Raw genomic sequence first — 12791 nt, 5'->3', positions numbered from 1 at the left:
ATTTTAGGATTAATCAGTGCATTAAACAAATATGTGTATAGGGCACATGTTAAATAAAACCTTGTTCTGAAACTTCACCCCTTAACCTAACCTAAAACAAACATAAGAGAGCTACAATGTGGAATCAAATTGCATCAGGGTTTGAATCATTTGTATGTTGGTGGTGTACTATAAACAAAAATGTGGACAGAATGAACAACATCCACTATAAATGTGCAGGCGCTGGGCAACAAAACTGAATTCGGGTTCAGGGCCATCCATGAACAACTGAAGGCAACCTGCCTAATGGCATTCCAATCTCGTATTGCGGTTGATATGCTTTTGGCCGATAGGAGTGTGTGCTCTATTTTTGGTTATCAATGTTGTTCCTTCATACCGAACAATACGGCAGCTGACGAAAGTGTCACCAGGGCGATAGAGGGACTGGGATCCCTCAACCAAAAAGAAAATGAAAGACCACTCCAGGGTCGACACTTCAGTGTGGGATGGTTTCTCTGACATGTTGGCAAATACAGACAGTTGGCAGCGTCCATAATCATGTCTATTGCAATATTTGCGGCGATCCTCACGTTATGTGGATGTTGTTGTATTCTTTGTATTAGAGTGTTGTGCACCAGATTTAGTACCACTGCCATTGCACAAATGGAAGAAAAAATGTCAAACCTATATGCTCTTCTAACTAGACAGGATAGTGATGTCGATGACACTATGATGATGTTGTTGGTGGAGACCATGAGCCTCCACACCAATCTGACGATTCCATCCAGGTCCCTGATCTGTTCCCTGACCCAGGGGATTATGCTCGGGGCCTCTAAGTGTACCTATTTAAAGAAAAAATAATTTGAAGTGATCACTGGATGATGTTAATGTTTGCCTCTATATAGAATAAACAGGGGGAAATGTTGGAACTGTATTTTATTCCATATGAGAGCAAACATGTTGCCTTGGCACAAATGTGCCCTTTCGCATTCAAGAATTCCTGTTCAAGGCTAAGCAGAAGATAACTGGACTGTGCGAGGACTTTATCTGTACCAGAACAATGGAATGCCCAAACACAACAGAGTTGCATCTCCACATGGCAGGCCAAGGACTGTGTGTTCGTTGCCTGATTATCATAGACTTGCAATCGAGATTCGATCTGCAGCGCCGCCGAAGGTGTTGCGTCACTAGGAGGGCGCAGCCTGGCTAGTGTGTTCGTGTGTGTGTGTGTGTGTGTGTGTGTGTGAATGAATTAATCTCTATCCGGGTACGCCCCCTTTTCCCTTTAGCGGATAGAGATAATTGTTATCAGGGACAATCCTACAATAAATATGGCTTGGAGATATTACAGCGGGTAGGACGAGTGGGGAAAATGGTGACTGACGGTTCTCCCCATCCGCTCTCCAAGCCGGCTTGAAACTTAATTAAGGATTCTCTGTGTCTTTCATTTCAGGTGTTTCATATTTACAAATGTTAAGGGTTTGAACCTAACAGCATTTTTCATTGCTTTCATCAGATATCAAATGCTTTGTACATGTCTCAAATGTTTAGTACATCTCTGCAGATGGATATGTACAAATACCCTTCAGTTGACACATTCAGCATACATTCAGCACATTTTCCAAATAAATTGACCTTGCTTATCTAAACGAATTAGACAATTCTCAGTCTAATGGTTGCCCTCTCCAAAACACGTCAGCATTATTTCATTGTGTAAGTCATCATATGCAAAGTGGTCCACGCAATTCCCAAAACAGTCAAGGACATCATATTTTAAGAATTTCATTACATAGTAAATTCATGACAGTGTTCAACAGGTCAGATGGTATTGTAACTTTACCAGTTAGTAGAAAATATTTTTACAACCGTGTATACTACGGTTTCCTCTGTTATTTGGCTAATTTCATTACATTTTTTTCAAACGACATTCTGTTTTGAACAATTGCTAGTTGCTTTGGCATTTGTCCATGTTATTTTGAGAATGTTATCTCTGTTTTGAGAAATGAGCCAAACCCATGAGAAACCTGTGATATATGGGCATTACTGTCTGTATATGAATTTACAGTAAAGAAAGTTACTGATAAATGTCCTTGGTAAATTATCTGTGTTGTCAAACTTCAATGGTTTCACTCACTTTTTCATTTTTATACATAGTCGAAATCTGTTAGCTGAACGTAGATAAAACACCTAACCATTTTGACTGGAGTGCTTACACAATGGCAAAGGGACAATGTATTTTGGGGGTACTCATGATATATGTGGGGAAGAAATTTAGTTTTGACACATGGGTTAACTGTTTTTGGGGTGATATGAGCGAGTGATGAGGATCCATGTAGTTATGCTGAACCATCCATTTTATTTTGACAGAAGGACTAAATGAATGCAAATGAGCCAAAGCAATTGAGAAGGATCTATGCCATTTTGATGGTACTGACTATTTATATGTGAGACGGTTTAGTGCTGATGCAAGAATGAGGTGTTTTGGGAGGTATATGACATTTTGCTAGTTATCTGAACTGTTGTGCAGAAGTGTAAGAATGTTTGGCCAAATGACCCAATGGTTATAGGAATGTCATCTCAGTTTCAAGAAATGAGCCAAACTAATAATGAAAAACTGTAATTCAACCATTATCTGGTTGCAGTCATATGATTCGTCATGATCACATGGGACATTCACACGTTCATTGATGACTTATATGAAGAAAATGTGCTGACATGTTTTCAGGACAACCATTACACTGAGAATCAACCAATTGGGATAGATCAGCAAGGTACATTCATTTGAAAATTCTACTAAATGTAAGCTGATTGTGTTAACTGTAGGATACTTGTACATAGCCATTTGCAAGGATGTACTAAATGATTGAGACATGTACAAAAACATTTGAAATTTGATGAAAGCAATGATAAATACCATTCTGTTGTGAGGAACTGCAAATTAGTTTTGGGATTTGTCCATGTTTTGAGAATGACATCTCAGTTTCAAGAAATGAGCCAAACCAATGGAGAAAAACTGTAACACACTGTCCGCCAAACTGTGCTATCTGTCTTTGCTGCTGATATCTTCATGCAAGTTGCTATTTACCTGTGGTGATTTTGGAGGCTTTCTGTTCCTGTTTGTCTTGGCTGTTAGCACTGTAAGGTGTGACCCCCTCACCCCTCACCTGGTAGTTCTAGTGTTAAGACAGGAATACTGGAGTCGTGGCCCATTCTGTGAACAGGTGTAACAGGTATTGTGCGTCATACCAAAATATGCATGACTCCACGACTAGAACTATCCGTAATCACGTATGGCAATCTATTAATAAAATATATTATCCTGTCATCATGTATGTGCAGAACACTGAACAATAGCCAACTCATGACGGCAAATGAGGATAGATAGGCCAATATGTAGAGAAGTGGAAAAAAGAAGCGCACGTGCATGCACCTCAAAAGTTACTGTGGAAGTTCCAAGTGGCCATAAGCCCTTGTCCATCAGTAGAGCCCATTGACAGTAAATAGAATATACTGTCAATGGTAGAGCCACATGACGTGTAGGCTACTGAATGGATGCAAGTGTGATTTTGATGTTAGCCCCCAAGGTAATAATATTAACCTGATATTATCCTAGCCTAGATAACACCTGTCTTTATCTTTTTCTCTACAATCTGCTGATACTTCTTCACAGTAGGTGACATCACCATTTATTAATATTGGGGGAAATGATGTAAGAATCATTGCAATTCAACTTTTTGTTCATAAAAATCACTGAAATGCATCTGTATTATATAATCAAATTATAAATTTCCCTACATATACCTTCTACAGCCAAAAAATAATAAGCAAATGCTTCAATTTCATACTCGATTCCAGCTCCTTAACACCCCCCAAGTGACCAAATGCTCTGTTTGGCTGGTACATAGGATATCTTACTAGCCAGACTGGTGGTATGTTTGACTTGAAAGATTAACAGCCATATTGGCTGGTGATAAATAAAGTTAATTTAGAGGCCTGAATTCCAGCACACTATACCATAGCATTTTATTGGTGTCATGGTGTGAAACAAAAAAAACATCTTCCATGAAAGTTTAATAATGTATGGTAGTTCAAAGTACTGTGAAGAGCAAGATAATCTGGTGAAATTGCCAGATACATGGGATGTTAGGCTAAAATGCATTAAAATGCAGGAAATTGCATCTAAGAAAAGCAATTTTTTCCTGGGAGAGGACCCCTACTCCCCCTGCCTGAATGAAGTGTCCCATATTTTCCCCCTTGACATTTGGCAACCCAAGGTGTGCAAAACAAAGTAGCCTCTCAGAGATGGGCCCGCCGGCGGCCCATGGTATCGCGCTGCGTTGACCACATTTTCTCACTTGTAGGTATTTGTTGCGCCGTGAATTGCCGCGCCGCGATAAATTGCTACTCAAAAAAAAAATTCAAGCTGACATAGTGTACCACAACGATAAAGACTGAGACTGGAAATGGGCCACATATTTCATTACATTACACTTTGCTGGCATTTTTATCCAAAGTGACTTTTGTATCAGGCAGACACACTAACACAGAAACACAGACACAGACACAGACACAGACACAGACACACACACACACGCTGACATTTTTATCCAAAATGACTTATGTACCAGGCACACACACAAACAAACACAGAGATCCAAACAGAGTCACACAGACAGACACGCATGCGCGCACACACACGCATGTGCACGCACACACACACACGCACGCGCGCACACACACACACACACACAAACACAAGCCCAAGCCCAAACACCCACCTGCGTGGCGTGGCGTCCTCGTGCGGGGGTATGACGAGCACCTTGACGGTGACCGATGTCCTCAGCAGGTCGATCATCTGCTCGTGGGAGAGGGAGGCCACGGACACCTTGCAGATCTCCACCAGGCGGCTGCCCTGCCTCAGGCCTGCCTGCCACGCGTACCCGTACGGCTCCACCTCCGCCACGATGCCCTCGTAGTTCACATGGAAACCCAGCTGGCCCAGCCCGTTACGACGAAGGGTCAACTCTGTGGTCTCACAGCCCTTGGTCAGGAACTATGAAGCGGAGCAGCGGGAGAGAGAGAGGGAAGCAGAGATTTAGAGAGATAGAGAGTAGGGCTGTAACGATATTGCATCAAACAGAGAAATTGTGATACACAGAGCCACAATACTGTATCGTGGTGAAAGAAGGTAGTATTGTGATACGTCCTCTCAAAGATCTGTTACTCTTCAGTCCAGAAAACAACCACATGATATGATGTGATGTACTTCCAAGCTTCAATCATCATAACTTGAACTTTTTTTCAATTATTAGTAGCCTCTTGAAACCTGTTTTACCAATAAAAACTAGCATAGTTTTTATTTAGAATTGTATTTTATAATGTATAATGTGCGAACATTTGAAAAAAGCAGATTAACATTAAAAAAAACTGTGGGGGTGTACTGAACCGTAGGTCAAAGGTCGTGATGCAGATCGAACCGTGAGTTGCGTGTATGGCAACTTACAGCCCTAATGGAGAGGGAGAGATAGAGACATGGCAGCCTAGCTGGCCCGTTACAACGAAGGGAGAGCTCTGGGGTCTTGCAGCCCTTGGTCAGGAACTATGAAGGGAAGCAGCGGGAGCCCAGCTGGGTCCAGACCGTCAAGTATTAGAAACACTTTCATGGCTCACAGACCACAGTCAAAAACATTGAAGGGACATGCTGTACAGTGCATAGACAGCTTAATTGTCTCATGCAATTGTTGTCAGAGAAGACTGTTCTTATTAAACATGACTTGAGGGAATATGTTTGTCTTGAACACTTGAATTGGGGGAGAGGCTTTTGCTTTTGTTTCGATTGCTATTGGCACAAGTTCCCAACTTATTTCATATTGAAAGGGACCGTTAACCTTTAAGAGTGTGGGTTTTTGAGCATTCTATAAAAAGAATGCGTTCTATAACAATGCAAGATTCTACAATTCCATATTTTATTGAATGACGCCCAGAATTCTATAGAACTTTCACTGCCCGAACATTCCCGTCACACCGGTGTGACGGTACACTCTTAAAGGTTTTAAGGAATGAGAGGGGAGTTGATAACCAGACAGGAAGAAACTGGGCACTGGGCAAGAGAAAAGGAGACACGGATGAAGTGAAGGCAATTTGTGAGGAGGGCTGAGGAGTTCACGTGACATGCACAAATTTGATTTTTGAGGTATTGCTGCTGTACATGATGTGCCAAGAAAGCAAATGCAGATTTAAATAACGCCATGCCATCCGCAAAGAGGCAAACAAGAACAGGACACATTGAGATAGGGGAAAAGAAAAGAAGAACCGAGAATGAGAAAAAGAGAGAAAGGGAAGGGAGCAATAGAGAAAAGAGAGAGAGAGGCTGACGGAGACAAGCAGGGAGGGATAAAAATGACACAACCACAAGAGAACAACATTAATCCATGTTCTACATCCATCCTCCCACTCACTATTGAAGACGCCGTATCCCAAAGCGTCACTAAGAAGCAAGGAACTGCCCTGGGGAAAGGGTTGGTGGGCTACCGTTCTTTTTGTGCTTGAGATTAATTCGTTGTTTGTGAGTGTGTTAGAGTGAGATAGACAGAGTGAAAAAAGGGAAGAAGGAAGGATGGAAGCAATAAATAAACAGGAAAAAGATGCAATCTCTTCAACACTAGAGTACAACTGTGTGAATGTGTGTGTGCATGTGTGTGTGTGTGTGTGTGTGTGTGTGTGTGTGTGTGTGTGTGTGTGAGTGTGTGTGAGTGTGTGTGTGCGTTTTTGTGTGTCTGAGAAACAGTGCGCCTGTGAGTGCGTGACAAAGTGGAAGAAAGTACAGATACAAATGTTTTTGAGTCAGCAATAGCGAGCGAAAATGACTGGCAGAGAGAGAGAGAGAGAGAGAGAGAGAGAGAGAGAGAGAGAGAGAGAGAGAGAGAGAGAGAGAGAGAGAGAGAGAGAAAAGAGAGAGAGAGAGAGAGAGAGAGAGAGAGAGAGAGAGAGAGAGAGAGAGAGAGAGAGAGAGAGAGAGAGAGAGAGAGAATGTGTGTGTGTGTTCATGTGCTTTGATGAACCAGCATGAGCAGCAGATGAATGTGTTTTAAGGTAGAGCGGGGCCCAGGTAAAAAAAAAGGCTTCCCTTTGGGCTGCTGACATAGAGAGAATGCAGGACACCATTCACGCCATTCAGCAGCATTCATTAGAGCTGGCCATTCACACAGGCACGGAGAGTGCAGAGGCGCACCGTTAAATATAGAACCTCAGAGCCAGCAGGGCTCACCTGAGGAGAGAGAGGGAGAGAGCGGGGGAGAGTGTGTGAGAGAGAGAGAGAGAGAGAGAGAGAGAGAGAGAGAGAGAGAGAGAGAGAGAGAGCTGTGTGCCTGCTGTGCAGGTAGGCGGCCTTAGCGGTGGGGAGTTGCTTGGGACGAATAGAGAATATTCCAGAACAATCATACAGGAAATAACGCTGCAGCCCCCACCTCCTCAATCCGCCAATCAAACAGCTCTGATATCCTTTACCCTTTATGGTAAAACCACGTAATCCACTGCCTTGCCTCTAGAGTGTGTATTTGTATTGAATTTCACAATGAAGACACTCAAGTTTCGTGTTTGTGTGTGTGTGTGTGTGTGTGTGTGTGTGTGTGTGTGTGTGTGTGTGTGTGTGTGTGTGTGTGTGTGTGTGTGTGTGTGTGTGTGTATGTGTGTGTGTGTGTGTGTGTGACATAACTACATGTACTGTACTGTATAGAAATGTTCATGTTGCCAGCACAGATGCCTTATATGTACATTTAAGTTGTTTTTTTCCCTCATCCTCCGGTCTGTGATAACATTGGAGCAGTCCGTTCCACAAAGCTAGTTACCATGGCAACAGTGTTTGCATTCAGAGTGAATTTCTCTCTCTCTTCATCTCTCCGTCTCTTCCTCTCTCTCTGCCCCCTTCCTATCACACATACTGGCATGGGCAGGGGGCCAAGACAAAAGAAGAGCTCTTTCGCTTTTTCTCTCCGACTCCGTCTCTCTGCCTCGCATGGTTACGCGACCAGCAGCACTTATGCACACACAGTCCCCACTGACGCACCGTTCACATCAGAGACTATTATGGGCTCAGAGACGCCACTCATCACCCATCGCGTCTCGCATCGCATCACATCACTTCGCCCCGCTGATGACGATGAAAAGATGTTTATAATAAGCAATCTGCTATTATATACAGGGAGATGGGGAGAGGGAGAGTGGGGGAGGGAGAGAGAGAGAGAGAGAGAGAGAGAGAGAGAGAGAGAGAGAGAGAGAGAGAGAGAGAGAGAGAGAGAGAGAGAGAGAGTTAGAGGGGGCGTTTGGGAGGGAGGGATGGGTACGAGAGCAGATCTCAAGAACGCATCTATAATTGAACATCAAGAAGATTGAGTCTGCCAAGCAAGCAAGCAAGGCAGTTAACCCTAAACTGAGAGTGTCACAACACCAACGCAGACGATTGTCTTGATGGACAGGGAAGGGTTCAGAAAACAATGCCACTGAAAGGCTGGTTTTGAATGTGTCCATTATAATATACTTCACCCGACTATGCTCCACATTAGCAGTTCCCAAAGTTTGTGTGTGTGCGTGTTTGTGTGTGTGTGTGTGTGTGTGTGTGTGTGTGTGTGTGTGTGTGTGTCTGTGTCTGTGTCTGTGTCTGTGTGTGTGTGTGTGTGTGTGTGTGTGTGTGTGTGTGTGCGTGCGTGTGTGCGTGTGCGTGTGTGGCTTCTGAAGCGAAGCTCTGTGACACTTTTCCTTCCATTTCCGATGACTTACTGTCTGTGGCCACACCATTGTCTGAATAGTTACCGCATCGCCCTTATTTATTGTCATTCAAGTGCACTTTATGTAATTCTGTGAATAATATCAATGTTAAAAAATTGCATTTTCGTTACTTGTATGCACTTCCATTCCTTTCTCAGAGCAGCTGACAATGTTTATGACACTAAGTAGTCTTGCTGGTCTGACCCTCTGCAGCCCTCTCTGTGGCCCGATCCAGAAGTGTCTGCCTAGCGACTGGTGCAGAGCTGGTAACTAACAGGTATACCTTTACTCTGGCAGCCCCCTTATTACCCCTTCTGCTCCCAATAAATCAGAAACCTTCTTTCCTCTTTGATCCATGCCTACAGAATTGTCTGTCTATCCAGGCTCGCACCCCAACCCCAGTGGGAAAACAACAGCGGGGGCTGTGGGTCTGGGCCACCAGCCCAGCAAAGCGCTGGTACAGCATGGGTCATGGCCGTGAAAAATAGGCTATTGTGATGCCCGACCAAACCCTCAATCCCACCCACCCAGCCATCGTCCCCCTCTCACCTCCAGCCTCTTGACCACCTCCCGGAAGTCCTCGGTGTTATTCCCTATCGACCGCAGCGCCACGCTCTCGCCGCGGCCGTGGTAGACCTTCATGGAGGCGGGGCTGCCCAGCGTCCAGCCGATGACGTCGCGCACGGCGCAGTTGAAGACCACGGCCTTGGCCTCGGGGTCGGCCAGCACCAGCGTCTCGGCCGACACGGCCAGCAGGGCCTCCAGCTCGGCGCCGCCCCCCTGGTGGTCCTCGGCGAAGACAGCCCAGGCCACGGCCCCGCCGCTGCGGAGCTCGGCGCCCGCGTACGGTCGGCTGCGCTCGCGACGCTTGTGCGCCAGCGAGATGAAGGGGAACTTGGCGGCGGGGTCGATGGAGGTGCTGGTGGCGTGGCGCTCGGCCAGCTCGCGCAGGTACTCCTGCCGGGTGCGCGTGGCCATGGCGCGGAACTTGTCCGACTTGTGCGCGGCGTTCTCGCCGTTGATGAGCTTGGCCAGCAGGAAGTCGCGGAAGGCGCCGGACCTGGGGAAGGGGACGTCCTCAGGGATGGGCGGGCCGAAGGCAGGCACGTCGCGCGAGCGGGTCACCGCCACACTGCAGAGGAGAGAGAGGAGAGCGAGAGAGAGAGCAGGCAATCAGGAGGACGAGGGGAAGAGGAGGGAGGAGATAGACAAAGGAGATTAACAGTTAACACAGTGCACCTTTGAAATAAAACTTTGTTTAGATGTTGTTGTAGGTGACAATTTTACACACATTTTCTATTCCATACTACTGAAGAACTGAACAATAAAGCCTCATTGGAGGAGAGGAAGGAAAGAGGACTAGGAGACCGGGGAGGAGGGGAGAGGGGGAGGGAGGGAGCCGCCACACTGGAGGAAGAGGAGGAAGTGGAAAAGAAGATAAACTGCTACATTTGTAAGGCCAAAGAAGAAATTAGTAAAATTCCTCTTTTTTGAGATTGCCTGCTGTATATGTAGATGTTGTAGAAGCAGTTTGCAGGTGACACATGACACAGAAATAAGTGTCAATTTTCAATTTTTTACATCATCCAAAATCATTTTGTAACCAGGCAACTGGAGCGTGTTCACACAATCTACCATCCAATAGCCTTGCAGAGCTGAACAACATTGCCACACTTGAGGAGAGGAAGAAGACTATGATTAGGGCAAGGGAACAAGGGAGAGGAGAACCGAATAGAAGCACTCCAACACCGAGTAGCAATGAAAATGTGGTCCCTCTACACGTCTCAAAGGCTGGGAAGTTGCAGGGGTGCCACGTAGGACGACAGGAAGAGGCAGAGGGCAGAGAGGAAGAATATCTAGTAGACAGAAAGACAGATAAGAAGGTGGAAGGGGAAGAGATGGAGTGACAGGACAAAAGGAGGAGAAGGAGGAAATTTGAGACACGAAAGAGTAAAGGGAGAAAGAGACGGTGGGGGTAGAGACCAACGTGAGGAAACACTGAATATATAGTACAAAGAGAGGTGATGCAAGTAAATAATATATATACTGCATGTGAAACAGCATTCAGAGAAAACGAAGGACATACAGTTAGAGTTAAATGAGACTTAAGCAAGGTGCCAAGTCAGTAAAATGATGCAAACTTCACCCAAAGTAAAAGCGCCTCATTATGCTGGAGATAGTTGTTTTGAAGATGAGACTGGGGGGAAAAACAAGATTGTGAGGGACTCATAAATATGAATGACTATTAAATGAGAGTGGAGAGAGAGAAGAAATAGAAACACAGTGCAAGAGATATACAGTGACAGAGAGAGAGAGAGCATTAGAAAACCACTTGCAAAAGCCAACAGAATGAACTGGAATATTCCTGTCTGTGTAAATATCAGTGTGTTTGAAGAACCGTACTGCTAACATCAACAGAGGTAGATGTAGCTGTGCAGCTGGATATGGAGGAGAAGGTCATAAATTAGAGAAACTACTGTAATGGTTAGCTGATGGTGGATATCTACATCCCAATGATGCAGAGCTGTGTGGCTGAAAGGAGATCGCTGTGTGTATTTATGTTTGTGTGTGTGTATTTGTGTGCGTGTGCGTGCGTGTGTGTGTGTGTGTGTGTGTATTTGTGTATCTGTATTTCAATGTGTGTGCGTGTGCGTGCGTGTGCGTGCGTGTGTGCGTGTGCGTGTGCGTGTGCGTGTGCGTGTGTGTGTGTGTGTGTGTAGTGTGCGTAACGCTGCCATAGGAACAGAGGTGGGCGTAAGCTTGGAAGACTTTCAAGCTATGCACAACACAAGAAAAGGATTTAGCTCTCTGCATTTTGCCACAGTTCAAATTCCTCTCTCGGTCTGTCTCTAGTTTCTCTCTCCTCTGCCATTCTCTCTCTCACTCTCGCTGTCCTTCGCCCTCTCTAATCCCTCTTTCTCTCTCTCTCTGTGAGTTTCCTGTATGCTGTGGAATGTGAGGAACTCCGCTGCCTGGTGAGGTGAGGTGTGGGGAGGGACAAGACCCAGATCTCTCCACCAGACTCTTAAACACTACCCTACACAAAGACACAACATAAGACCTCTCTCTCACACACACACAGACACAGACACACACACACAAACGTGAAATGGGAATGAAGAAGCAACAGAAGGAAAGTACAGTACCACGTCGGAAGGTAAAGAAAGAAAGAAAGAAAGCTCAAGCACAGTCTGTGACCTACTCAACTTCTTCACTCATTCTTCCCTTTTTACACCACAATATATCAGAGTATGCATGTGGGCATGGCCCCTGTGTGTGTCTTGAAGTTCACATTCTGATATAAGTCACTCTCCCTCTCAGGCTGGACTTGGCAGAATGTTTTTCAGTTTGACAGCCCTGCCTCGCTCTGTCTTGCAGGGGATAGCACGGCTGTGTGTGTGTGTGTGTGTGTGTGTGTGTGTGTGTGTGTGTGTGTGTGTGTGTGTGTCAGAGTGTGGCTCGGGCCGTTTTTTTCTGTTCGAGCCCGGCCCTCAGCCGACAGAAAAGTGATCGACACCGACCGAGCCGAGACTAATTTAAAATGTTAGTGTTCCGAACCCGTCCGAAGCCCGAGACCACTGTAATAACAACAGAACCTGTGCGCAAGCAAGATTTTCTATGTGGGCTCCTCCATACTCAAAATAGCACGTGATAAATAGCCAGGATAGGCAAAGACGTTAGGATGAGGCAATTTGCAGTAGCCTAATTTAGTTACACACATAGTAAGTATAAACACACACACACACACACACACACACACGTGACAGCGCAGCTTATGTTTCTGTGTACGAGTTATTTATCTTGTGAAGGATGGTTGCCTGATGGTCTTGTTAACTTATTATTTGTAAAAATGAGACATCGCCGACAGCACTGAGTTATATCAGCTGTCAATCAATGCCGTGCGGAGAGAGAGAGAGAAAGCGAGATAGAGAGAAAGTTTAAGTTTCCAACTTTCTGCAGCATTCCAACGGGACTCCGCGTGCTTTATTCGCGCTCTGCTTGCCTTCATTGCCCGTTTGACAGCGCCAGGTTAAACTGAAAATGAACAG

General features: G+C 45.3%; 1 protein-coding gene across 2 annotated transcripts in view; it reads right to left on the bottom strand.

The window, feature by feature from the left end:
* The window catches only part of sipa1l1 (signal-induced proliferation-associated 1 like 1), a 78011-nt gene that overhangs the window by 42658 nt on the left and 22562 nt on the right, over positions 1-12791 (bottom strand). For both annotated transcript variants that reach the window (XM_063222814.1, XM_063222815.1), the window contains exons 9-10: positions 9292-9874; positions 4758-5032 (exon numbers count right to left, since the gene is read on the bottom strand). In XM_063222814.1, coding sequence (XP_063078884.1) covers positions 4758-5032; positions 9292-9874 — 858 coding nt within the window. The remainder of the gene's footprint in view (positions 1-4757; positions 5033-9291; positions 9875-12791) is intronic.

Source organism: Engraulis encrasicolus, chromosome 18 (assembly GCF_034702125.1).
Source record: "Engraulis encrasicolus isolate BLACKSEA-1 chromosome 18, IST_EnEncr_1.0, whole genome shotgun sequence".
NCBI classification, from domain to species: domain Eukaryota; kingdom Metazoa; phylum Chordata; class Actinopteri; order Clupeiformes; family Engraulidae; genus Engraulis; species Engraulis encrasicolus.
The sequence above is the reverse complement of the archived record's forward strand: the minus strand, read 5'-3'. Positions and strand labels throughout refer to the sequence as shown.